We start from the raw sequence: 26,938 nt of genomic DNA, 5'->3' as shown, positions 1-26,938 counted from the left end.
GGGAAGTGGGCGGGGCAAGTGACTCAGGCAGGTATCCTGGAGGCAGAATGGGAGGGAGCCAGCAAGGGAAGATGTTCATAGGTCCAGGGGCTGCTGGGGAAAGAATGCAGGTCCACAGGGGTCAAGACCCTGGACCAGAGAGAGCTGGGTGTGCTGAGTTGAGATGGTTCCCTGAAGCATTTGAGACTTTTATGAGCTGCGTAGAGACAGATGGAGGTAACCCAGGTGAGGGACCACCTGCCGTTGCCTTCTACCATAAGCCAGCCCCTGGGATGGAGCAAGGGATGGATGGTCCAGTGCCCATCTGTTCAGTCAGGGCACCTCCAGTACCTGCCAGGCCAGGGTGTGGAGCCAGCCCTGAAGATGAGTCAAGGACTGTGTTCGCCACAGGCTGAGACCAGCCAGGGATTAATAAGCAGTCAGAGAAGAGTGATGGGAGAAGCAGACACTGCAGGACCAGGGAAGGTCCCTGAGCCAGGCCTTAGATGTGGTGGATGGGAACCCAGGAGCAGCTGAGACAGTGGCGCCAAAAGTGCTCGGGTCTGTGGAAAGGGGGAGAGAATTCAGGACCCGAGCCATCCGTTTTCTTGACACACTTCACGGTGGTGAGTGGGTGCACACACAGCACAAACCAGCGGTGGGACTCTGAATGCAGTGTTTAGGGAAGCCTCGGGGCCAGGGGACACTTCAAATCAATCCCCTGAAGGATCCTCGGCTGGGAGAGAGCCTGCCTGGCCTGAGCGGGGCTGAAGCGTTAGCACACGCATAGGCAGGTCTGGCGGTGCATGGTTGTAATCTTAGCATTTAGGAGGTAGAGGCAGGAGGATCACAAGTTCTTTGTCAGTCAGGTGGTGGTGGTGCACCTTTGATTCCAGCACTCAGGAGGCAGAGACAGGAGGATCTCTGTCAGTTCAAGGCCAGCCTGGTCTGTAGTGAGTTCCAGAATAGCCAGGACTGTTTCAGAGAAACCCTGTCTGGAAAAAAAAAACAAAAAACAAAAAACCAAAACAACAACAAAAGAAGTTCCTGGTCATACTATCCTATACAGAAAGTGTGAGGCAAGCCTGGGCTGTATGAGACCCTGGCTGAAGAGAAAAGCTTCTGGCTGAGAAGCACCTCATGTTTAACACAAGGGCCTGGCTCCTCCCCTAGCACCTCAAGAACAAGGCAGCAAATGCTCGGGCTGAGCCTGGACAGGGATCAGTAAGAGTGCACCTAGTGCTACAGACAATGGCACATGCCTGTATACCTATAATTCTGACACTTTGCAGAGACAGGTTCAAGGCCAACCTGGTCTACATAGCAAGTTCCTGCCAACAATCAAAGAGTGTGGCAAAGAAGCCGTGGAGGGACAACATGTTTCAAAGGCAGATGCAAGTGAAAATGTGGAAGGAGTGGGGGGTCTTGACCTCGACGTCTTTCTCCCCACCCCCACCCGGCTCCTTCAGGTTCTTTCTTGTGGCTGGCATTGAGGCGAACATACCTGTGACCTATGGAATTGGCAGCCAGAGGAAAAACCAGAGTACTGGCTGTCAATTCATAGGTCAGAGCCCTGTGCACTCCATCTTGGCAGCTGCTGACAGCCTTCAGTCCCAGGCTTGAGGACTGCCGTGTCTCTGCTGGGTGGCTGTGGCTTCTCTTCCTCCGTGGGTACCAGCCTCCACCCCAGATAACAGCAGCCCCACTGGAACCAGTGGGCACTTCCACATGGAGTTGCTGTTACAGGAGGTGGGAGCCACTGTGGTCAGAGCACGGCTGCAGGCACCTCCTTTCTGTCAGGATCCTGGGAAGAGCCCCACAACTGCTGGCCCACCCATGGCCCTCTTGGCTCCAGGTTCACTCATTTTATTGAGGCTTCTTATCATTCACTCAAGGCCCACACCTGGCACCCCATAGGACGCCAACCTTGTTCCTGGGCGAAGTCCAGGCTCAATCCTGGAGCCTCCTCATCAGACCGGGAGTGGCTCGGATTTACAGCTCTCCTGCAGCCTTTGCCCCCAAGGCCCCTTGTTTCCTCCTAAATACACCTGGGGCCCAGTTACTGCTTTTGCCCACCCTCAGGGTGGCAGGCACGGGCAGAGGGAGAGCAAAGGACAACTGGGCTGTAACCTCCAAGGATCTCGAAATGCCACTTTCCTGAGGGTGGAGGGTGGCCCTACCCAGGAAACTGGATACAAGAGTAAAGGAACAGGAGAAAGAAAGAGGGTGAGTGAGGCTGGGGAGCCGCCGAGAGAAAAGCTTGAGGACAGACAGGAAGCAAACAGACAAAACAGACGGGAGGTAGGGAAGGACAGGGACCCCAGGCTGATACTCAGTGGTAGGGTGAAGAGCTTGAGGCTCTGGGTTTAATCATCAGCACAGCAAAAAATAAAATAAAAATTAAAAAAAATACAGGAAGGAGAAGAGTGGACACTGGTACCCAGCCAAGTTCATTGAGTAGTAAGAGCAGGAGTATGGGCAGGCAGTCCCCGGAAGAATGATTCCTCAACAGTCTAAGTTAGCCAAGGCCTGGGAGCTTAACTTCTCTGAAGTACTACCGGCTCCACCTATGCGAGTGGGAGGCCATCTTGCACACTGGTTTGCACTGGTGAGAAGCTGCCTACCCTTCCACCCACTCTGTCCATGTGCGAGGAGCTGGGACCCCTGAGCTGACCCAGGGGTCAGTGAGCTAGCTCATCTGCATTCTCATCCCTTCCAGAGATCCTGGCCCCAGGGTCTGTCCTGCTGGGACTCAGCAGTCTGGAAGGAGAGGGAAGGTTCTGGAGCGCCCCATTTTGGCAGTGGTAGAAAAAGACCCAGACAAGCAGAGGATGCTGCACAAGGTCCCACTGCTGGGCCTTGGGGGAGTCCTGCCCTGTCCTTTGCAGGACAGAGCCCAGCAGCAAATCCCAAGGCCTAGCTAAGCCCAGCCTCCTGCTGCACGAGGCACCAGCACTTCCGGAAGGCAGACATAGCGGCTGTTTAGGAATTCTGTCTTAGTGCTGGGCAGCTCCAGACATCGACACTGCAGCCTGTTACTCACCCAAAGGAGTGACACTGAGGCCACAGAGCCCTAATGGGCTTCCCCCAAAGTCCCCAGGCCCATCTCTTTTCTTGCTCAGAAGGGCTGACGGCTCCGTTCGCAGCAGCTTCCCGGGAGAGCCTGGGAGGTCTTACCTCGCGCTTAGCTGGCCTTCAGGGCACAAGGAGGAAGTGGGGCCACCCGGCCCAGGGCCTTTTGAGCCGTTGGCCCAGCCCTGGTAGTGTTAATGATTACCTCACTGCCATCAATACTGATGGCAGTGGGGTCCGAAGGGCAGCAGACCTGGACTGTGCCCCAGCTGGTGGGGTGGGTCCAGGAAGTGCCAGGGAGACCTTCAGCTACCCAGTGGCAGACCCTGGCCACCCATGGGCTTGTCTCCTCTCAGGTTTCATTGGCTTGAGCTCTCGTCTAGTCTGTTGGGCCCAGCTAACCACAGGCAGTCAAAATGGAGGAGGGAGGGAGGGTAAGGGTCAGGTCTCTATTTAGTACTCAGATCTATGATGGGGCCCAAGAGACCACAGTTAACTTCAGTGGCCACTAGGACCCCCAGTAAAGTGAGGGACCTCTGGTTCCTAACTTGTTCCTCGGCCGCCCCACAGACGACTCACTTCCTGGCAGTGCCACTGAGGGTGGAGTCACTGGTGTGGCTCCCTAGTGAACAAGGAAAGTGGGATGGGGGCAGTGGACGTCTTCTGGAGACCATAGTATAGCCCCCGTGTCTCCCCTTTAAGGCCCGGGCACCCCAAAAGCCTTTTGCTGAAGACGGTGGGAACAGCCTTCTAGAGTGGGACAGTCCTGGGTGCTGTCTCTGCTGGCAGACCAACAGGTGTGGCCTTAGGCCACAATCCAGGGTTTCACAGGGCTGGCCTGGAGCCCAAGGGTAAGGCTGGGCGCTGGGGTCTTACAGGGATAGAACCAAGAAACGGGGCTTTGATATGGGCTCCCAGAGCCATTCCTTCTCTGGGATCGCCAGGCGGCTCCTCCCAGCCTTAGTCTGCAACTGACACTCAGAAGCAGTGCCAGGGTGAGAGGCACCCAGGATAGTTGCTAGGTCGAGCCCAAGTGGGAGAGGCTGGTTCACACCAGTAGAAGGCTGAGGGTGGAGTGTGGTGCCCTCTGGTGGCAGGAAGCAGGTACTGCCTGCAGAGATGGGACCTGGCGGGGCAGGCTGGGGCCTCACAGGCACACAGGACCTGGAAGAGGGGCTGACGGTGGGCAAGTTTATTCCACTTCATGCAGACACTGACCCACACGCTCAGGGATCTTAAAAATACACTGACCCACATGACATCTGTCCCCCACCTCCCCATGAGACACGGAGAGACACTTGGCTGAGTGGGGTCTGCGGGTCCAAAAGCCTCCATCCTCATTCTGGAACAAGGCAGCAGTGTGGGCCCAGGTAGCAGGGAGGAGCAGCGTCCTTTCTCCCCAGACGAAAGTGCACAGACAGGGCAGAGGCCCCAAAGCCGCGAGGCCCCACTCTCACGGCCAATTGGCAACAGGCAGGCTGGGCAGGAATCCTTCACAGTGGCCTAGCTGTGGGTCACAGCAATCAGGAAACCAGGGAGCTGGTGGCACCACTGTGGCTGGCTGGACAGGTGAGCATGTTGGGACAGTGGGTAGATCTTAAGTGCCTGCAGTCAGTCCTGGGTCTCCTCCAAGCGCCACTTGAGAGCGTGGTCCTTGTGGGCATCCGGCAGGATCTGGTTCCGCATGCCCCCAAGCACATTGGATGTGGCTTCTGTTGCTAGGATTATTGGTTTTACCACTGTTGGGGGCAGCTGTCGGATCACACCCCCCACGGCACCCGTCAGTCCCTTCTGTTCATGGCCCCTTGATGCCACATCACAGATGGTCTGGGCTGTATCCAGGATGCCCTGTGGAGGTTAGAGGTCAGTGAGAGAGTGGGGATGGGGCATCTGGGCACGGGACTAGGGTGGTTCTCACCTCTCGGACAGCATCATAAGCCTTGGCCATGCCCTCCCGGAGGTCAGCAGGTTGTTGACCTCTGCGCAGTTTCCGTGAAGAACGCTTGTCTTGTAGGGAGCGGGAGATGGGAGATGCCGGGGACAGGATGTCATACACTGTCTCAGCTGTAGCCTGAGGACAGCAGAGTTGGAGGATGACAGATGGCCAGGCTGGGACCAGACCTCCTTCAGCGTAACTGTTCCCTGTCGAACTCGGCCTACTTCCTCGCCTGCCTTTTCCCATCTCCTATCTCAGAAGACTTCCTTCTGACGATTTCATTTGTTTTATTTATTTATGGTACTGTGTGAATGCAGTGCCCCTAGAAGCCAGAAGGCCCAGGATCCTTTGGAGGAACTGAACTCAGGTCCTCTGCAAGAGCAGCAAGCAGCCTTAACCACCAAGCCATCTCTCCAGCTCTTCAAAAGGCTTCCTTAATGTAAGGGGACATTAGCAAACCTTTCTGGGGCTGGCAAGATGGTTCCAAAGGTCAAGGCATTTACTTTGAGGTGACATGAATTCAACCCCCAACCTCAGAGATCCACACAGTAGAGAGAATTGATTCCACAAAATTGTCTGACCTTCAAAAAACAAGCTAGGGTACACACATAGAGAGTGAGTAAATTCAAAAGGGAAAAAACTTTTTAGGCTTGGTGGGATAGTTCAGTGGTCAAGGTCCTTGATGCTGGAGAAAACTTTCCTGGGGCCTCGCATCCAGGCAGCCCACGGCTGAGACCTGCCTGAGCTGTCTAGTTTTCCAATTAGAGGGCAGCCCCTGTACAGTCCGACCCTAAAAGTCATCAAAACACGCCCGCTGCCCAACCCACCTTCTGCCCACCTACCTCCTGTGTTCTGTCCACTCCCAGCCTTTCCCAACCAAATGAACTAACTTCTCCACTGCAGAGCGTGGAACCCTGCCCTTTCTCCTGATGCAGTGTCCCACATACCCGCAGGCTCACCCAATCCCACCCTGGAGCTCAATCACTACCGGACAACCAGGGCTTTGCTGTGGTGGTGATAGGGTGCGCTCTGGGGCCCAGGACAGCCCAGAACCTGGATGAACCAGAGCCGGTTTCTGCAGCTGCCCCTGTGCAGTCACCTCTCGCATAGAAGTGTGGGCTCTGAGAGAACAGACTTTTGGTCCCACCCCCGGGAGCCACCATGAAACACCATGTCATGTGCCTTTATCTATGCCCAGCCTTTTCAACTGTGAGGAAAGAACCAGGAGCCCGGGGATGAGGGTGTCCCTTTCCTGTCCAGTCCTGCACTCACCTGGATGGCCTGGACCAGCCGGTTGCTCAGTTCCAGAGCAGCAGAGGCTGTGGATGACCCAAAGGAGGCAGCCCCACGCTGCAGCCCCCGAATGAGGCGCCCATCTTTCCTGTACTGTTCAATGGGGAGCCACAGGAGATCCCGGAACCCTTGGACTGTATGTAGGACAGGATTATCAGAGAGAGATGCTAAGACTGCCCTGGCCTCTCTTCCCTGCACAAGGACCCTTACCTCTTTCCCAAACCAGTTTCTTTTTCCTTTTTTTTTTTTTTTTTTTTGGTTTTTCGAGACAGGGTTTCTCTGTGGTTTTGGAGCCTGTCCTGGAACTAGCTCTTGTAGACCAGGCTGGTCTCGAACTCACAGAGATCTGCCTGCTTCTGCCTCCCAAGTGCTGGGATTAAAGACATGTATTCTGTCTTTTAAAAGGGAAAAAGAAAGCCGGGCGATGGTGGCGCACGCCTTTAATCCCAGCACTAGGGAGGCAGAGGCAGAAGGATCTCTGTGAGTTCGAGCCCAGCCTGGTCTACAAGAGCTAGTTCCAGGACAGGCTCAATAGCTACAGAGAAACCCTGTCTTGAACCACCCATGGCCCCAAAAAGAAAGGAAGGAAGGAAGGAAGGAAGGAAGGAAGGAAGGAAGGAAGGAAGGAAGGAAGAGATGGCTCAGGAGGTAGAGGTCCTTGCCACCAGGTCTGCTGACCCGAGGACAACATCCAGGACTCCAAAGGTAGAAGGAACTGTCCCCTGACCTTTGTATGTGCTCTGTGGCAGGTGGCATGCGTGCAACAACCCACAACCACCCCCCCACACACTAAATAAATGGGATTGTTTGAAAAGTGTCGTCTTCCCTTGAAACCCCCTCCCATGTTGGGGAGTTTTTCTTACTTCCCTTCATCTGTTTATTCTGTGAAAAGTACACAAAGCACAGTTCTCAGAGCCAGATACTCACAGAGCTGCACAACTGAGTGCATGGGGCCCACACCTCCCAGCAGGCCAGGCAGCTGATTCTTGCGGATGTCCTGCAGCCATTCATTGAGGGCATAGCCCAGCACCTTGTCCACACCCAGGAGACTGGAAGGGAGAGGCAACAGGGACAAGGTTGGGGCAAGCCACACACTGATAACTCAGGGACAAGTGTGGCTGGGTCCTCCAAGACAAGAGCTGCGAGCACCCCCGGCTGCCCCAGAGTCTTACCCAGCAGTGTGGAGCAACAACAGCCTACTACAAAGGAGAAACTAAGGCCTGAGTAAAGATTTGGCCAAGGCCATATACAACCCGTGAGAAACAGCAGAGGAAGGCTGTGGCCCCCCAGGGGGAGCTGGGGCTCGCCCGTGCCGGCAGCAGAGGAAGGCTGTGGCCCCCCCAGGGGGAGCTGGGGCTCACCCGTGCCGGCAGCAGAGGAAGGCTGTGGCCCCCCCAGGGGGAGCTGGGGCTCACCCGTGCCGGCAGCAGAGGAAGGCTGTGGCCCCCCCAGGGGGAGCTGGGGCTCACCCGTGCCGGCAGCAGAGCCGCTTGAGCTTCAGCTCGGAGCAGTTGAGCTGGGCCAGGCCGATGAGGAGCCCTGTGAAAGTGCCCTGTTGGGAGAGGGGACAGGGGTGTGGTTATGTTTTGGGATACATACTGTGAATCTTGGCCCCAGCCCCTGGACCTACAGCGAGTGGCTCACACAGCCTGCCCGATGGCATCACTCACCACTTGGTCCACGGTGACATGCTTGCCATGGTAATCCAGGCAGATGGGCACCTCGGATGTGAAGCGGAACTCCCTAGAAGGGGAAGAGGGGAAAAGAGAATCTCTGCTCACTGACCTGCTCGGCAGACATCCTGGTCCAGAGCCCTCTTTCCTACCTGAAGTAGATGGGTTGTGGGTCACAGGAGCTGTGGCCACTGCCTGGAGCCTCCTGGGGGCTGCTTGTCTCTGTGCCCTCAGACTGCCCTTCCTGGGGGCTGCTGGGCCGGCTGTGGGTTTCTCGGTGAGCTGGAGGAAAAGAGGTCACAGACCCAGGATGGAACTGGGAATGGTTGGGGCGGCCAGAATCTAGACTCCCCTCCTTGGCCTGGTCCCTCACCCTCAGCTGAAGTGTCCCCTGGGACCATGGGGTTGATGCCAGCTGCTAGACTGGTGAAAAAGTCCTTGAGGAAGAAGAGGGCATCCTGTAGGAAGAATTCTGGGTCAGATTCAGGACCTGGAGATGGGGAGGGGGTCACGCCGGGCTCTGCCCTTGTCCACTACTCACCTGGTCTACATTGAGCCTTAGAGGCATCATGGAGACCCGAAGACAACACTCTGGCCCTCCCAGGCTGCTGGTGGGAGCCACATGCAGTGCCTTGATGGTAAGCTGATGGCGGAGGAGAAACTAAGTCTCTACTGCGCTTTGGGAACTCCATTCCCAGCTGCCATCAACCCTGCCTCCGCCCATGCTGTTCCTGCCACTGAGGCTGGGCTGCTTTGTCCTCTGGACACACAGCACCTTCAGGAGGTCTATGGAAAAGAGGCTGCCCGCATCCAGGCACGCTCACCATGTTAGAATGTGTGCGCCTAGGCAGCCGCTCACTCGTGTGCAGATGAAGGAATTTGTTGATCTTAGAGGTGGCCAGTCGGTCTCTGATCTCCAGCTCTTGAACAATGAGCACTTGTCGGGACAGTGGCCGCTCTTCCAGCTCCTGGCCAGGGTTCCCCCCTGGGGCTGGCTCTTCTGGGTATACTTCATGTTGGAAGCTCACCTGTGGATGGATGAGGCCTGAGTTGGGTCCTGTGGCCCAAGAGGGGGGTCTGGCTGAGGCCCCATCCTGACCCTACCTCAGGCCCATACTTGGCTCATACCACTGCACTCCTGGCCCAACCTGGCCACACAGAACTTGACCAGCCCAAATCCCTCCAACCTCTCCAACCTCTCCAAAGCCTTTGTTCTACTTCAAGTGTGCAGGCCCACCTTGTCAGACATTGCTGAGGCCCATTCTGTCCCTCACTGGTCTCTAAATGCCTTCCTTCTACCAGGACGGCTCCACCCTCTCTAAGCCAGTCTCCACACCAGGGGTGTGTGCTCTACTTCCTGTCCTGGGGGCCTTGACATCCCCTCCACACCTGTCCTTGTTCTTGCTCACTGTATGGTTGAGCCCAGGCCTGATTCATCATCTCCAAACTTCTGTTACAGAGGGTTTTATTCTTTCTGGATGCTTCGGCTCCCACCCGGTCTTCGAGTTACTGCCGGGATGCTCTTCCCTGAACCCTCCCAGCTACTAACATTGCCATGCTTGCTCAACACCAAATGGGCTGCTCTAAGAAACTTGGAATCCCCTGGCCATTAATCCCAGCACTCAGGAGGCAGAGACAGGAGGAGCTCTGTGAGTTCAAGGCCAGCCTGGTTTATAGAGCAAATTCCAGGACACGCTCCCAAAAGCTACAAAGAAAAATCCTGTCTCAAAAGACAAAGCAAAACAAACAAAAGGAACCCCTTAACACCCTTTTGGGCTCATATGACCTGTGGCTTTTGCTATCCAACCCACCCTCTGCAACCCACCATCACCCGCCACTGCCCTGCTCTAGTTGACAGGGCCTCTCTCTCCCCAGAGCCTCACTTCTGTGCTCACCCCCCACTCAGCCTCGCACTCACTTTGCTGAGCTGGATCTCCATGAGGACCTGGTGCTGCCGTCCGACACCGCCTTGGGTCCGCCAGGAGTTCTGGGGCCGGTTGGGACCAGAGGAGCGGGAAGGAGAGACCCTGGGGCCTGTGAAGCCAACTCTTGCTCTGAGAAAAGACACATGGGGACAAGTTAACTCTAACTCTAAGGAAACATCTGCTCTCCTCGACCTCAGCACAGGCCTTTTAGCCTAGGAGAGGAGACTCTCAGGCAAGGAAAAAACTCAAGTTCAGGGTAGAGAGGCGCATGAAGCTTGAGGTTGCCAGCTAGGTTATACCCAGATCCCAATGCCACCAACTGCCACCCACAGGCCTCTAACCTGTAAGTGGGGTGAAGGCCAAAGTCTCTACCCCCATAGAGGTGCCAGATGAAGGACACCTCCCGGAGGACCACACGGCTGCTAGGCACTGGGAAGTGAGCAGGTGCCCGCAGGAGGTCCGTGCTTCCTAGCGGCTGGGAGAAGTGTCCATCCTGCACAACGATGGGGCCCGGGTGCAGCTGCGTCACAATGGGCTCTCCATCTCGGGGCTGCCAGGAAATAGCCAAGTAAAGATGTAAAGAGGTGGCCAACCCCAGCACCTGCCTTTTTTGTCTCCCTCTCCTCCTGGACTACCAGCCAGTGCCTGTGTTGGCTCCTCTTGGCCCTGTCACCTGGACCCTCAATGAGCTTGGACATTCCGTTAGCCCATGTAGTTACACGGTACTCCCATCTGCCAACTGGCCCTCTTCTTCCTCTATCCCCTGTCTGAGTAGGACACTGTGTCTCCTCTTCTGGACTTCCACCTGTTCTTTCAAGCCCAGAGCCAAGGCTGCTTCCTGGCTGCTTCTCCTACCCTGTGAGTTCTTCTATCAGTACTGAGCAACTACCTGAACATCCAGAATCCCCATCCCAACACACACCGCAATGCCAAGGCCAGGGGCGTCAAGGATGCAGAACTCATCACTGTCCAGGGTGTCCCCATCCCCTTCCTCTTCTCTGTCATGCTCCTTTGTCTTATAACAGGACTCCACAGTATGAGAAGTGCCCCCAGGAGGAGACGAAGGGGCCTGGGCCCCACTCCGTTCACCGGGGAACAGATAGACGGAGACAGGAGAGGCCTGAGGAAGGGGGCCACCTATGGGAGAAAGTGGCCAGTGTGAGGAGATGCAGCTGAGGGACCTGAGGGTCTGGTGTCCCTAGAGCACCCTCACCTACCTGGTGACTGGGCCAGCTCCTGCAGGCTGCGCCGCTCAGTATCCAGAAGGGCATCAGTCAGGTCTCGCTGGTTGATGAGGGCTGTCTCCACGGGAGGGCACGAGGGCAGGGAGGCAGGGCTCTCTGAGAGCTGGGCAGGAGAGGGAAAAGGCACGAGTGAGCACTAGGAGGGGTAGCTCCAGGTATCCTCCAATCCAGGCCTTGTGTTTGTATAAAGAGAATGGCCTGGCCGAGCTCTGGTAGCCTATGTGGCCAGGCCTCACCTGTACCTTCTGGCCAGCGATCTCCGTGGGGCTGGGGGGCCGGGGTGGGGGGTGCAGGTCACCAGAGCTGGTTACGTACTGGAGCAGGTTGACCAGCAGGGCGCAGGAGTCGGCACAGCTGTGCACATGCACCACATTGTTGGAGCAGCGCAGCTCGAACAGTGGCTGGCTCTGTAGGCGGTGGGCCATGGCATTGGCACAGGAGCCACCACATGCCAGGCTCCCACCCCACAGGAGCAAAGAGGACCTTTTCTTGTTTGGTCAGCTGACAACTGATGGGGGAACCCATGTTCCAGGGTACCCAGTACCCGCCCACCCCTGCCCCTGACTTCAGCCTAATTATACAGGAACTGCTATCTCACCATGAAGATGAGAAAAACTGGAACCCACAGTGGCTGTCACCCTGGGTCCCACCTCTGCCCTGCCTGCAAGTGCCCTCTGGTGCCCCCAGTGAGTTGGAAGGACACTCACAGTGTTCCCTGGAGGAACACTGGTGGTAGCCTGGCAAGGCAGGGGCATGCACTGTGACCCTCTTGAGGCTCCCGTGACCTCTGGTGCCAGTCACTTACCAGCCTGCCCTCGGTGCTCCCCTTCCAGGTCTTGATTACAAGCTCTAGGAGGTCAATATCCAGGACACAGACGTAATCTGAAGCAGAGGGCAGAAGGTTCTCATGGCCTCCGTCCACCCTGTCCTGCACTACCCACCACGATTGTGTCCAGTACGGTTGTGGGCATGGGTGTGTAAACATGAATGTATGTGTAGCTGAGTACAGGCCAGCAGCTGGGTGTGGCAGGGGATTGTCCCTCAGTGTTGGGGAGCCCACCCTAGGCCCTGCTCACCTCGCCGCAGATCCAGGGTCTCCACCTCACACTTGTCGGACAGGTACAAAGCGGAGTCGTCAAGGATGAACCTGGTGGGGAACAGGGCTGAGAGGGGCCCAGGAGCCACTGCAGGGGGCAGCCCAGTGGTAAATGGGCAGAGGGGTAGGAGGGGTCCTGGAGGTGACTAAGCTAGTGACGGGACCTTGACAGCCTCAGCACTGTCCCTTGACTGTCACCGGGGACCTGGGAAGACCCTGCAGGTTCTCACTCTTACGGGACTTCAGACACTCACTTTCTAATTTTGCATTGGACTTAGACTTCCCAGTGTGGAGGGTCTCCCTTTCCCCACCCCCTACAGCATTATCTGTCTATCCATCTAGTACATCTTAAACACACGACCTGACCCATGTTGAGTACATGGTCTAACCTGAGGTACACATCTTTCTAGTTTTTGAGACAGTCTCACTAAGTTGTCCAGGCAGGACTGGGATCACACACCTTGTCCACCAATACCAAAATTTCATTTTTTTTTTTTTTGAGAGAGGGGGCTTGTGTTTGAGCCTATGCTTTCCTCCTTGCTACCTCCTGCTGGGGTCACAGGCTTATGCCACCATACCCACCTAGCACATTTTTTTAAGCTGTGTAGGCTGGTGATGTAGCTCCTGGTAGCGTAAGCATGAGGCCCTGGGTTAAACTACCATTACCACTAAAACAAAACTTTTTTGTTTGCGGGGAGTTGTTGTCAAGACAAGGTTTCTCTGTGTAACAGCCTTAGTTGTCCTGGAACTCTCTCCATAGAACAGGCTCAGAGATCCACCTGCCTCTGCCTCTCGAGTACTGGGATTAAAGGCATATGCCACCACTGCCCAGCTAAAATAAAAGTTTCAAAACATGTTTTTTAATCTAAAATTTCCCAGGAGGCATTCTACTGTAAGTCTAGGTCTTTCCTTCCTCTGGGCTTGCGGAGCTGCACCCCACGCAGGGCTGCACTTGGCTATGCTCTGTTCCAGCTCTCTATTCTTTTGTATTCTTTTACAACTGCCAGAAGAGATTACAACCCAGGACACTGCGGTTCAAGTCTGATTTTGGATAGAAGAACAAACAACTCACATTCCCGAGGATATGTGAGAATATGGGACACCATCACTCCAAATACAGACAGATGGCTCCAAGAGGCCCTGGGCACACGGGCAGCAGCAAGTCAGCACCGCCCATCGGGGTGTGGGGGACCAGGTCTGGGGTAGCGTGCATACCTGAGCAGGAAGGTAGAGGTGTCCATGACAATGTTACTGGAGAGGGTGAAGGTCTCAGCGGTGATGAGGACTCGCACAGGGAGGTAGAGAGGCCTGAGGGGCAAACGCAGGCTGAAGCGGTTCCTTCCATTGGAGGCTGGCCCCGACCCTACATCCCCAGCCCCCCAGCCCGGGTACCTGTAGTCTACAGCACAGGAGAATAGGTGTGTGTGGAGAACAGTGATGACCGTTGGGGGCATGTAGCCCAGCACAGGATCATCCAGTACATCCAAGAAGTCCAACAGCTACACAGGCAAGGGGGAGGGGTGGGTCGACAAAGAGGACAAAGTGACCTCTTCCTCTAATGCTGGTCTGGCACTCTGCCCATTGCCCACCAGCTGTCCACCATAGCCCTGGTCAGGAGCGCTCTGACCAAGGTAAGCTCCAGTCCAGTATTTTTCTTTTTTTTCTACTTTTGCTTTGTTTTGAGACAGGGTTTCTCTGTGTAACAGCTCTGACTGTCCAGGAACTCACTCAGTAGACCAGACTGGCCTTGGACTCACTGAGATCCGCCTGCCTCTGCCTCCCAAGTATTGGGATTAAAGGAGTGCACCACCACCACTCAGCCAGGCTGTATTTTTCACACTGGCCTTTTTAGCCATGTTTGACCTGCTTGCTCAATCAGAAGTCCAGAGTCACAGGGCCATGTAACTTCCCAGGCACCTTTGCTCACCTGGGAGTGCCAGCTCTGCTCAGGTGGAGCCATGTAGTGGCGCAGAGTGGCTTTGTGCAGCCTTATTGTCACCAAAAACTCCTGGGGAAGGAGGTGCAGTCGGTCAGTCAGGAGGGACGGTGGGCGCCAAGCTCCAGCGTGCACCAAGGAGGCAGTTGCCCAAGCCAAGCGGGCAGCGGGCAACAGAAGAATCCTCACCTTGACATTCTTGTGGGGGTCCAGGTGGATTCGGACAGCTGCAGACAGCATGGGGGGGCCCTGACCCTTGCGGCCCAAGGCTCCCCGCTCAGTCACCCCTTCCTCTGATGGGTAGATGGTGGGAGCCAGCTGAGCCGGAGGAGCAAAGCTGGGGACTTCCAGGTGAGTGGGCAGCAGGTAGTCCTCAATGGCCGCTAAGGAGGAATCCTGTGAGTCCTGATGAGGCCACTGACCACCCTGCTCACAGCCCACAGCCCTGAAAGCTCCCTCCCCCAGCCTGATATATACTCAAGTGGCCCCCAAACCTCGATGGTAGAGTGTTGCCTTTTCAGCTTCCAGGCAGAAGTAGCCAAGCCCTGGTTGGCCACGGTACTGGGTGACACTGAAGATGGTGCCCTGCTCCACGTCTAGCACCAGTTCCCCGTGAGTGACATCCAGCCGCTTCCCTGTCTCGTCCTGCAGATGTGCACATGCGTCACTGCTGCGCCCAGCACTGCTAACACCCAGAGACAGCGGCCTCGTGGGGTCCTAGCCCGAGGCAGCTCCAGTTCCTCCCAGACTTGACTGAGTCTGCCCATGTGCTGCTGGCTGGAGGGACTCTCATGCCTGACATGGAGAAAGGCTGGGAAGTGGCTGACAGCCGTGAGGGTTGATGGGTGATTTGGGTGGGCAGGCAGACTGTGGCAATGGGTGCTGCCAGCCCTCTAAGCTTTCTACAGTCTCGGTTCCTAATGTGATGTTGGCAGGCTTGTGTGGCTGGACAAGAGGAACTCCCTGGAGTTGAGCTGCCTCACCTTAGCGTCACAGAGCGCAGTGACCCGGCCCTTCAGCACTGTCACCAGTGTGGAGAAGGTACTCTGGGCCTGACGATGGGAAGACTCGGGGGCAGGAGTCTGGGGGGCACCTGATGCCATCGAGAAGAACTGGGTGTCCTCTTCATCCGAGTCTGAGTCTGAGTGAACGAGTTGGCGGGGTGGGAAGAGGTAGTGGAGGGCTGGCCCCGCTCTGCCCGTACCTGGACTCCTCCTTCCCGCCTAGCCTAGCCAGCATTCCTCTCATACCCAGCTTGAAGGCTGACTTGCACATCTTGAAGCCCACTGAGCCAGGTGGCCGAGCAGCAGTGGCGGCCGTGGGCAGCAGGTCTGCAGGCTCCCACATGAGCAGGTCATTGTTGATCCTGGTGTGGAGCAGTGACAGCGGGGGGTCAGAGAGGACGGGGCCTTGAGCCTAGCCCAGCCCAGCCTACCCCATGTCTCCACCTGTTGTAGATGCTTTCATAGACCTCCTTGCTGGGCAGGAAGATGTGGGCACTAGGCATGATCACGTCCAGGGTACAGCGAGACATCGCCAACGTCCGGCTCTGGAATGTCCTCATCTCCTCGGGATCTCCAGGGATCACCATCTAGACAGGAGAAGAAAGTCAATCAGGAGACCTGCCTGGGTCTGTGTCTGGCTTCAGAACTGGAGATTCTGGCATCCAGCCAGCCATTCATCTATCCACTGGTGCCCTTTTTTCCTGGGGTGGGGGATGTTCATCTGGACACAGTGCCTAAGCATTCCAAGACTTCATGAATCTCTGTAATCCTCATAATCGCCTTCAACACAGCAACTCCAGAGAAGGAAACACACAGGCCACCAGAGAGCAGACTTAAGAACCTAGGTGGGGGGCTGGAGAGATGGCTCAGAGGTTAAGAGCATTGCCTGCTCTTCCAAAGGTCCTGAGTTCAATTCCCAGCAACCACATGGTGGCTCACAACCATCTGTAATGGGGTCTGGTGCCCTCTTCTGGCCTGCAGGCATATACACAGACACAATACATAATAAATAAATAAATATTTAAAAAAAAAAAAAGAACCCAGGTGGTCTTTCCCCATGCTCTTCACTGCCTTACACTTGGCATCAGTACCCATCAACTCAGAAGAGGATTCTGAGGCTCAAGAGCACACTGGTGTTAGATGGCTGAAGTGGGCAGGGTCCTGATCTTGGTGCCTGAAGGGCCAGCTACTCCTGGTGCCCCCCTCCCTACCCCCGGGCAGGGTGGGTGCATCAGAGTCCCTTGTAACCCAGAACAGGAGATGCTCCCCTCAGCAGTGATCCACAAGTGGCACCCACAGTGGAGAGTCAGGGAGCCTCACCTCCTCGGTTTCGTACATGGTCCTCTTGGAGGAGAAGGGCGAGGGCTCAGGCTGCCGGAGCTCACATGGACTCTCGGTAGACAGCTCTAGGTCCCGGCCTTTCTCAGAGGCTGTCTCCCAGTGTATGCCACTGGACTGGGGGTTCAGGGTCACCACTACCCTGCCAGGACACAGACCTGTTAGTGACCTGCCACAACACCAATAGATCCCTCCTCTTCAGTTGCCCCATCCAGCACCCTACTTACTGAGGTAGGAAGTACTTGGCCCCAGTACTCCTGGGGTCCAGAGCTTTGGAGACTCGCAGGCAGGGGACAGGTGGCTTTTCTCCATCTTCGTAGATTCCTGAAGGGGACAGAGAGCACAGGGTCTCACTGCTGAGATCTTTTCTTTGTAATAACTTATTAGCTTTTATTTCATTTGCATTGGTATTTTCCCTGCATGTATGTCTATGTGAGGTGTCAGATCTTGGAGTTAAGAGACAGTTGCCAGCTGCCATGTGGGTACTGGGAATTGAACCACAGTCCTCTGGAAGAGCAGTTAGTGCTCTTAACCACTGAGCCTGATGACTCTTTTCTTTTCCTTCCCATTGCTGGGTCAAGTCAGTGTCCCTGGGATAAAGGGTCTTCTTGGTCAATGATGGGGTCTGCTCTAACTGTTACCTGGACCATCCTTAATCTCAAACCCAGCTCTCCAAGAGTCCCAGGCCTCTGTTCCAGCTGTACCTAGACACACTTACCTTGTAGGTCTGAGCAGGTTAGTTCCAGGCGGGTGGGAGCTGGGGGGCCAGGCCCACTGTTGAGTTCTGAGCAGAAATGGGGCTCACTCAGCTCCAATCGCAACTGCTCAGCCCGCACAGACTGGCCAGCCCAGGGATCCCGCTCAGGTCGTAGGTCTGGGATGGGGAAGCGTAGCCTCAGGGTGGCCCGGGGTGCAGAGAGTCGAAACACTGTCTGCTGCTCAGTGGCCTGTGGGGGCTCTGTCTGTGGGAGGGCTGGGGTCAGAGCTGTCACAGGGAATTTCAGTGCCTACTCCCCCCACCCGCAGTGCAAAACCAGCAGGCAGCTCACTAGTAGGCCAGTGGGTGGCTCAGGGGGTGTGGTGGTTTGATGTAGCAAGGCAGCAAGTCGGTCCAGGGACCCCAACTCCACGTCAGCTTGGAAGTCGGCTAGGTCTAGTGACAGCTCTGAGTGGCAATGGCAGGCAACAGAACGCCGGGACCGGCTCTAGTTAGGGGTAAGAGCTATGATGAGTGAGGTCAGGGTAGGAAGGGGCTCCCACAAACAAAAAAAAACAGAGGTTTCCCAATGGTGAGAGGGGAGCTGGGGCAGGAGTCATAGCAGGGACAAAGGGGCTTTAAACCCCCACAGGACCACTGTGCTGCCTAGCTCCTTTCTAACCTTTTGAGACAGGACCTCATTAAGTTGACTGGGCTGGCTTTGAACTCAATCTGTCGCTCAGCGCTCAGGCAGGCCCAACTGATCATCTTCCTGCCTCAGCTCCCCAAATGATGGGGCTGTATGCCTGTGCCATTACCCCATCCTGCTGGCTTATACAACACAAGTATTCAGAGGTTCAACAAAGGCTGGGAAGGGGAAATCAGACTACAGTAATAGCAAGATCAGAACAAGGACAGACACGCAAGGGCCCTGAAGAGAGAGGGTAGCTTGGCTGGGGCAGCAGTGGTTACCTTGAGCACCCGGCGCAGGGTCTGTGTGTGACGCAGGTGGGCACAGGGTCGAGAGGAGGCTCGAGAGTCCGAGTGACTGGGGAAGCTCAGGATCTACAGGGGGACACACAAGGTAAACAAGGCCAGGCTGCCCTGAAGCCCATGACCCCAGCCCCTCCTCTGCCCTCACCTCTGTGTACTCTGGCTCTGAGGTGGCTCTGGGCCACAGGCACTCTAGCACCTCCAGCTGCCCAAAGTGCACGTCAGTGCTGCTTGTCCTCCGACCGTGGCCGCCAGCCCGCAGCTCCCAGGACAGCTGCACAGCTGTGCCTGTTAGTCTGTGGGCAAGAATACAAGCTTCAGGGGGAGCTGTGGGCTCTGGGAGTTTCCCGCAGGTTCCTGCCTCAGGCTGTGGTGTGTACCGGACGTGACTGCAAGGGCAGGCCCTTTGGAAGCGTGGCCGGAGGTGGTGGAAGTCTCGGGAGCCGAAGGGGCCATCTTTGGCAGCATCAAACTCAGCAAAAAAGTGAGTGTTGAGGTCTGGTGGTCCTGAAGACGGGGCGGCTGTCTGAAGCAAGGTCAGGGTCACACCTCCCAGGGTCATCTTCAGCAGCGAGTCAGGGCGCATGGTGTCCGCAAGAGGAGTTGGAGTCGGGGTCGGCTTGCCTGGGGGAAGAGAGGCTTCAATAGGGGCTCCTGGGAATTTAAATGGAGTCACTGGTGGCCACTGAGTAGAGGGTTGGAGAAACCCTGGCTAGGCCTGGCATGGTGGCACACACCTTTAATCCCAGCACTCAGAAGGAAGAGTCAGGCAGCCAGGTGGATCTCTGTGAATTCAAATTCAGCCTGGCCTATATAGGGAATTCCAGGCCAGTCAGGGCTACATAAGTGAGACCTTGTCTAGGAGAAGGAGGAGGAAAAGGAAGAAAGAAACTGGCTAAACTGGACAGTGGGGGCCAAGTCACACATGCCTGGAAGGGGTGACACCTAATTCCTCTTGTATGCCAGGCCCTCTGACCAGGCTCAGTCTAGTCCTCTGAAGGCGCTAGAAGGATCACTGGATGTGATAACACACCTATCCCAGTCTTTGACCTACACACTTACCTACTCACTAAGACATCCAGCCTGATCTGCACTATGCCTATGCCCCTTTATAGAAAGGGGAACTGAGTCCAAAGAGCTGGAGTTCCTGGCCCTGAGTTCGCTTCCCAGCAACCACATGGTGGCTCACAGCCATCTATAATAAGATCTGATATCCTTTTCTGGCATGCAAACAGAATGTTCATATATCAAACACAAACTAAATAAATTTAAAAGAAAGGAACAAAGAAAGAAAGAAATCTAGATTGTGCACATTGTCTTAGCAGCTTCCACCGAGTGAGGAGCCTGGAGAACCCCACTGCTGGTGGTCTACAGGCATCAGAGACCTCCTGCATCATCTGTCACCCCGCCACCCCAATGCTCCTTCCACCCTATCTTGACCCTGGAAGAAGTGCCTAAGGGGTCAACTTACCACCTGAGTGGGCCGGGGTAGAGGGCCGGTGGAAGGCCATGTTACTGTGAACAGAGGAGCCCAGGTCTACGCTGTACATGGAGAGCTCAGAGACAGCCGAGGTCACACTGCTCGTGAGGCCAGCCATGGAAAAGAAGAGGTCTGGGGGCGAGGTGAGGGGCAGTCAGGAATAGATAAGCAGGGCCCCCTAGCTCTTGCACGGACATAAAACTGCCCCTTCAATCTGCAAGGGCTTGGTACCCACCAGTGCTGTCCAAACTGAGGGGGTTGGTGATGGGGTGTAGGCTGAGGGACTCCGCTACAGCACCCGCCTGCAGCTGCTGGTTCAGATCCTGCTCAATGAGCCACAGGTCTTCAGCACCCAGTGGGCGGCTCTTGTTTAGCTTGTCAGTCAGGCCTCCTGGGTCTGTAGGAAAGATGTTTCAAAATAGCCTACATGGTCACCCCTAGCTCACCCCACCTGCCACCCAGCGCCCAGCAGCCTCACCTGCAAGGTTGATGGCACTGAGCAGTTCTTGAAGCTGCTGAAGCTGGCATGGGGTCAAGAGCAGGTGCAGGGAGCCCAGCTGTCCTGATACCTCCAACTGAGGACCAAGTGGACAGCCGTGAAGCCCTTAAATGTCACCTAGCCCAAGAACAGCAATCCACCTACCCATACCCTGGGACACGAGATACTAGTTGTAATGCAAAACTTGCTATCAAGCAGCTGCACAGACTTGGCCAACCTGACCTTTCAGTCTCTGCTTTTTCAATTGCCAAGAAGATAGCAATGTCACTCCCCGCTCCCGAGTCCTCACTGCAAGAACTGAAATTAAGCCAGGCAGTGGTAGCACACAAGTCTTTAATCTTAGCACTCAGGAGGCAGAGGCAGGTGTATCTCTGAGTTCAAGACCAGCCTGGTCTAGGACAGCCAGGACTACACATAAAATCCATGCCTCAGAAAACAAACAAACAACAACAACAAAAAGAAAATAAAAAAAGAACTGGAGGACTGGAGAAATGGCTCAGAGGTTAAGAGCACTGGCTGCTCTTCCAGAGGTCCTGAGTTCAATTCTGAGCAACCACATGGTGGCTCACAGCCATCTGTAATGAGGTCTGGTGCCCTCTTCTGGCCAGCAAGCATGCATACAGACAGAACATTGTATACATAATAAATAAATAAATAAATAAACAAATAAATTTAAAGAAAGAAATTAGAAAGAAGTGGAATTATTCTGTAGTCTAGGCTGGACCTGAACCTGGCAGCCTTCTGTCAGGCTCCCAAATGTTGGGATTACAGGTATGAACGGCTATACCTGGTTCCTCCCATTTCTAGCTAGAGGCTAGTCAATCAGTTCAGCACTTCTGGGAATGAATCGAGGATAGGGCAAACTCTCAAGGCCTATGACTCACCTTGGGGCCTGGGAAGGCCTCGTTCTGCTTCAGCTTCACTATCAGCTCCATGTACCCTGTGCAGCTACCAATCTGCAAAGGGGGCTTTGGCGGGTCCAGCTGGGAGGGCAGCTCCTCAAAGTGCAGGCGGACCCCTGTCAGCTGCAGGAGCTTGTGCAGGAAGGCAGGAGGCTGGTGCACGTCCACAGGGGGAGCCTGGCTCGGGTCCCGCACTGCCTCATCACAGTACTCTAGTCTGTGGAGCCAAGGGTCTGGCCTCGTCTAGACATTCCAGGCCAGAAGCTCCCTCTTTAAAACTGTCCTAGGGGCATAGAACTGAGGAGCCTGGCTTCCATCTTGGAAACTCAACTAGCCTTGGCTTCTGAGTGTCAGGGTCCTTGGACTCACAGGGCCTATACCTGCTGGCCCTAGATACCAGTGCAGGCTCTCAGCAGGGCCCACTTACGACTCTCACCAACCCTGCCCTACCCTGCCCTATCCTAGGAGGCTGGCTAGGATTGAGGGCAGAGGCATTTGTCTTTCCTCCTTACCTCTGCACCCGGACCTCCACAGCCACACCACGCTCCACGTCGCCCACTGAATGCTCCACCCTAACCACAGTGTCCAAAAAGGTCACCTTGATCCTCCGAAGCACTGTGGAAGAGTGTCTAGAGTTAGGCAGTACAGGGGGCAGCAAGGTGGAGCTCGTGCTGCTGTCTAGAGCCCCGATCCTGTAGACTGTGGCGGGTCCAAGAACAGACTAGATAGAGCAGGGGCCTGCTCACCAGTCTCAATGGTCTGTGCGAACATTTCCAGTCCCTCCAGGGGCTGTGGTGGTTCTGAGGGTTCAGGCAGCCCTTCACGCAGGCATTCCTGGGCCAGCTGCAGGCTCGTGGTCATGCAGGAGGCCCAGGTCTGAGAGTCTGCAGCCCCTGGTCCTGTGGGAAGAAACAGGGACTGGGGCAGACCTGGGTCATCCCCAGCAGCTTCCCACCCTTGGTCTTGCTCTGCCCTCACCTGGTCCCTGGCGGGGTTGCAGGATAAGCTGGAGGCCTGACACACACACAGTGCAGTGGTCAGTGAGGAGTGCAGACCAGGGGACAGCCACCTCAATGGAACTCACGAAACCTTCCACCAGTTCCAGCGGCGACTCCATTGATCTCAGAACCTCGTTCACAGACTGGGCAAGAGGCAGGTTAAATCAGCTCACTGAAACTCCAGATACGGCTACCCGCCACAGTCCTGCATAGCCATTGTCTTGGAGAAGTCCTAGGCACCATCATCCTTCTATATGCTCTTTACAAGGCCTTCTCTCTGGCCCCAACCTGTTTTCATCTTACCTTCAAACTGCTCAACCCTTTGGACCAGTTAAAAAGTTTCCTTCTCTGTTAGGTTCAAAACTTCATTTACTGCCGGGTGTGGTAGCTGGCATGCTTTTAATCCCAGCACACAGGCAGGCGTAGGTGAAATCTTCTAGATCTAAGCCAGCCTGGTCTACAGTTGGTTGAGTGCTTGTCTAATGTGCACTAAGTCCTGGCTTCCATCTCCAGCAGAGCGAAACTGGATGTGCTGAGCCTCAACCTGTAATTCTAGCACTCAGGAAGCAGAGGCTGGAAGATCAGGCTGGCCATTTTGAGCTCGAGGCCAGCCTGAGCCACATAATACTCTGAGCACCTTCTATGTGACAACCAGAGGCTGCAGGAGTAGGTAATAAATGCCTTTACCTCCCAGTCTGGCTAAGCCAGCCAGGGTCTCAGAATGCCAAGCACCAGGAAGGGAGAGTACAGCCTGCACCTAACCCAGCAGGGCACACCTGGGATGGGGCAGTTGAGGAGGGAAGAGGAAGCTGCCGGGCAGAGGGAATAGGATGGTGGCCTAGCATAGGCACAAAAACAAGTGGAAGGACCTAGTCAAGGGGGCAGCAGGCAACCCAGGCTCATCCCAGGCAAGCAAAGAGTTCAAGGGTATAAAGTTCAGAAGAGGGATTGACCTGAGGCCACATGGGCCCTGAGTCCTAGACCCACAGTAGAGCATCCCTGCCAACCTGGGAGCTCCTAAGACAGAGGACAGAAATGTCTGTGCTGGGGTTGCGTCCCTGCCAACTGGGGAACTCCTAAGGGCATGAGTCACTGGCCTTCTCCCTATGACCCCAGGTGCTCTGGGTGGTACCAGAGAGGGCCTCAGTAAACACCTGCTGGGCCCATGAATAAACAAACAGAGTCAGAGCCAGGAGGCAAGAGGAGACTGACTCAAAATTTCTCCTCCGTGGATGGGGAAACTGAGGCCTAGGCTTAGTGACTCCAGGTAAAATGGAAACCAAGACTGGGAGCCAGGCCTTGCTTCCCATCTCCACTTAGCCCCAGGCATGTGGTCTCTTTGAAAGGGTCAAGGGAAGTGAAATGCCCGTGCTGTCAGGGGCGGCCAGAAAACAGCCAATGCCATTGATTCCCCAAGAAAGGAGCATTAGAGATGCTGGGATCTCTTGCAGGGCAGCCTAAGAGGCTGAAGTAACAGGCTGGAGGCCTCCTAGACCAGGCCACTAAGAGATGCCACCAACTCTACAACTCAGTATTTGTTCTCAAGGTGTGGCCCACCTCTAGGTCTTTCTGAGTGGAGCTACAAACCCAAAGGCCAGCTTAAAAAAAAAGAAAAGAAAAGGCGCTTCCACATGCCCATTCTACTGCTCTGGAGCTGGAGGGATGACCCCATACCAGTAAAAACTGGAGCCTCTAATTGGTGGCTCTTGGCTACTCCCCAGTCATCCTAGCCGTGACTCAGTGCCCCTCATCTGTCACCTCCAGCCTCCTGCCCCTGATTCCACACCTTAGGCTTCAGACCTTCTAAGCTTCAGCTTCCAGAATCTCATCCCACCCCTACCCCCTTCCCTGCCCGAAGGGAGACCTCAACACCTTTCCTGGAGGGCTGGCCTCCAGGCAGAGAGGCCAGGAATCAAATCCCTCCCAAACCCAAGCTAGGTCCCTCCCACTCTCCCAAAAGCAGGAAGTAGAGAGCAGCAGCAGTCACACGAGGTGTGGATCAACACAGCAGGCAGTGACGCTGTTGTTGACATCCACATCCGGGGGCGATCGCCACTCTTTATGCCCAGGATCATAGGGGTCAGGAGGTCAGGACATTTTCTACAGGTGCCCCTGGCAGGGCTCTCAATAGCCCCCAAAGCCTCCCCTGACTAACTACCTCAATTCCAGCTCTGTCACAAGGAGCAACCCAGTCTCTTGGCTCCCCTCCTTAACTCTCGGGAATCCCCTTTCCCAACCAGCTCCCCCTAACTCCATATGATAATGGTGGCATTCTCTCGGCAAGTGACACCCATCCCCCAGCTTGTTTCTCCCCTTGAGGGGCGAAGACAGGGATTCCTGTCCTAGTTCCTGGTTAAAAAGTTAAGGGCCAGCCAGGGGGCCTGGCGGAGACGGTGGGGACCACTGGCCTCTCCAAACACAGTGCCTGTCCTCCAGCCCAAACCTTCTGCGAAGCGCCTCCGGTGGTCGTGCTCCCTCCCTTCACACCTTCCCGGCGGTGCTGTGCCTCCTCACCCAGGTCTCCAGGTGAATATCCCGCAGGGCAACGCTGCCCTTGTACAGATCCAGGCTGAGCTGGTCTAGGCTGAGGTGCTCCTGAAAGAAGTGACCCAAGTAGTGCTGTAGCAGGTAGCGGCAGACACGCTCTTTCACACAGTTTGACCATGGCCACAGCCATCGTGACATCTCGGGGACCGGCGGGCCCGGGCCGCTTCCTCTAGCCGCCAGCCGGCGACCTCCGTCCGGCTGCGTTGTTCACTAGAGCCCCTGGTTCGCCCCGCCGCTTCTCTCAGCGCCAGGCCGCGCCCCTGGACGCCCAGCCACGCCCCCACGCTCAATGCCATTGGTCATTGTAAAGGGCGAGGCCTGCTGATTGGCCGCGGGAGGCGGAGCCTCGAGGAGCGAAAAAAGGACCGACCGAGTTCCCTGCGAGATAAAGTGCTCCCAATCGTAGTTTACGCTTGCGCGTAAATTCTGCGTAGGAGGACCTTTAACCTCCAAACTACGAGCTGCGGGAAGGCTGTAACCGAAAGGCTACAGTCAGGCCGGGAGGAGTGCGCATGTGCAGACTTGTCCACCTTCTTTAGGTGATTGGGGAGAATTTAAAGGAACACTGACCCCTCTAACTTTGTAGACCGCAGATTAGAGGAGTAAAGTCAGTGCGAATTCTGCAGCGCGCATTTGAGCAACAAATACACATTTGCAGTTTGTAAAACTTTTTTAACCACTTATCTCATTCAGTCTTATTAGCAATTCCCTAAAGAGGAACTATTATTGTTTCCACTTTTTGTTTCTCTGTTTATTGAAACAAGGTTTCTTTGTGTAGTTGGCTGTCCTGGAAGTGTGGGGCTAGCCTCGAACTTAAATATTTGCCTGCCTCTGACTCCCAAAAACTGGGATTAAAGGCGTGTGCCACCACGCCCCCGCTCCCTCAGCAGGTCCCAAAAAATTACTTTTTCCAAAATCTGGCATTTAGATAAAAGAGCCAGCATCCCCTCAAGGACTTAGGAGAGTTCCTACCTGCTGAAAGGAGTCATTCTCCTTATCTCTGGCAACAGGGCCTTGTGGCTTCCAGTAACACGGGCCAAGGTGCCTATTAGCATATCAACCTCTAAACTGGCCTCCGGGCACCCACAGTCCCCACTCACAAGCACGCCTTACTTTACGGAGTCTTCCTTGCTGACCTACCCTGTCCCTTGAACCTCTCTAGCCTAGGGGCTTTGCTTCCCTTCCCCCCCCCCCCAGCTTGGGATTCTTAGATAACCCTGCCATTTTGACCACAGGCTCTCTTGGTCCTCTTTGCCCTCTTGGTTCTCTTTCCTCCCCTTCCCTCCCTTCCCCTTCTCTCCTCTCCTCCCTCTCCTCTCTTCTCTCCGCCCCCCCCCCCTTTCTTTCTCTTGGCCAAGTTCATTCTCTCCCTGCTCTGGCCTCTTCCAGATTCCTCTGACTGTTCTCTTCCTCTCATCTACAATAAAAACTTTCTCCTCAAAATATTTTGGAGTCATCACGTCCTCACTGTCATTCAATTTGCTATTGTTCCATTTTTAGGGCTAGAAAATAGAATTGAAGGTTGCTTAGCCCACCACCAGGAAGATTTCCCCCCCCCCCCCCTTACAAAGGCACGCACAGCAAGAGATTAAAGGATCTTCCCTTCTGTGATCCTTAGGGCCCTCTCTGAAATAATGGCTTTCTATATCTCTAATCCTAAAATCAATAATCCAACTTCCCCCAAAGCAGAGTTCTACTGTTTTCTACAGCCTGAAAGCTAAAAATGACTTCGAAGCTTTTCTGTCCTTTTTTGAGAATGGTCTCACTGTAGATTATTGGCTGGTATGGAAATTACCATACAGATGAGGCTGGCCTCAAACTTGTGGTGATCTTCCTGCCTCTTTGGTGATTTCTGTTCTTAAATGGTTGGGGAGAAATGGAAGAATAACATAGTAAAAAAAGTCTCTCAAAATCACTCCGGTGTTCATACATTATTAGTGGACACAGGCTACTTCACTTGGTAAATACAATCGAGGGCCGCTCTCCTGATACAGTGGCAGACAGAGCTCAGGAACTGAGATCGAGACGGAGGCCTACAACACCTAAAATGTTTATTTTTTAATCATTTAGAGACAAAGTTTAGCCACTTTTCTTCTATGGAGTTGGTCCCCAAACCTTTTCCATAATGGCAGATGTAAAGAACACCCATGAGTAACAGGGATTCTATGTTAGCTTTGCTAGTTTGACTCTCAGTTTGAAGAAGTCTGGCGTGGTAAATCCTGTCTCAAGAAAGGGTTGTGGGGTGTGAAACGTGAACTGCAGAAGTCGCTCAGTTGGTCCAGTTTTTGCCCTTCCTGGGTTCGCTCCCAAACATAACATAACCGAG

The 26,938-nt window shown here is 55.0% G+C and overlaps 1 protein-coding gene across 2 annotated transcripts; it reads right to left on the bottom strand.

Annotated features, from left to right (window-relative positions):
- Nucleotides 1–4,228: 4,228 nt before the first annotated feature.
- Nucleotides 4,229–25,120, bottom strand: Atg2a (autophagy related 2A). Of its 2 annotated transcripts, none has more exons than XM_075973240.1 (40): nt 24,580–25,120; nt 22,046–22,208; nt 21,814–21,966; nt 21,580–21,682; nt 21,050–21,284; nt 20,145–20,241; nt 19,902–20,063; nt 19,658–19,798; nt 18,567–18,810; nt 18,335–18,482; nt 18,166–18,258; nt 17,546–17,701; nt 17,215–17,458; nt 16,724–16,820; nt 16,479–16,638; nt 15,603–15,745; nt 15,405–15,520; nt 15,138–15,295; nt 14,649–14,799; nt 14,344–14,537; nt 14,146–14,226; nt 13,611–13,717; nt 13,434–13,526; nt 12,199–12,269; nt 11,928–12,004; nt 11,359–11,529; nt 11,096–11,225; nt 10,801–11,015; nt 10,220–10,428; nt 9,872–10,007; nt 8,778–8,981; nt 8,495–8,596; nt 8,327–8,411; nt 8,106–8,235; nt 7,951–8,023; nt 7,750–7,832; nt 7,208–7,329; nt 6,260–6,414; nt 4,970–5,122; nt 4,229–4,899 (listed from the first exon to the last, which is right to left on the bottom strand). In XM_075973240.1, exons 1-40 carry the CDS (start codon nt 24,748–24,750, stop codon nt 4,663–4,665), a joined length of 5,763 nt encoding a protein of 1,920 aa, XP_075829355.1. In that variant the 5' UTR covers nt 24,751–25,120; the 3' UTR covers nt 4,229–4,662. The 2 variants fall into 2 exon arrangements, with proteins under 2 accessions (XP_075829355.1, XP_075829357.1); XM_075973242.1 differs by having other exon boundaries at nt 11,365–11,529; nt 24,580–24,878.
- Nucleotides 25,121–26,938: the final 1,818 nt, after the last annotated feature.

Source organism: Microtus pennsylvanicus, chromosome 5, assembly GCF_037038515.1.
Source record: "Microtus pennsylvanicus isolate mMicPen1 chromosome 5, mMicPen1.hap1, whole genome shotgun sequence".
Taxonomy (NCBI): domain Eukaryota; kingdom Metazoa; phylum Chordata; class Mammalia; order Rodentia; family Cricetidae; genus Microtus; species Microtus pennsylvanicus.
The sequence above is the reverse complement of the archived record's forward strand: the minus strand, read 5'-3'. Positions and strand labels throughout refer to the sequence as shown.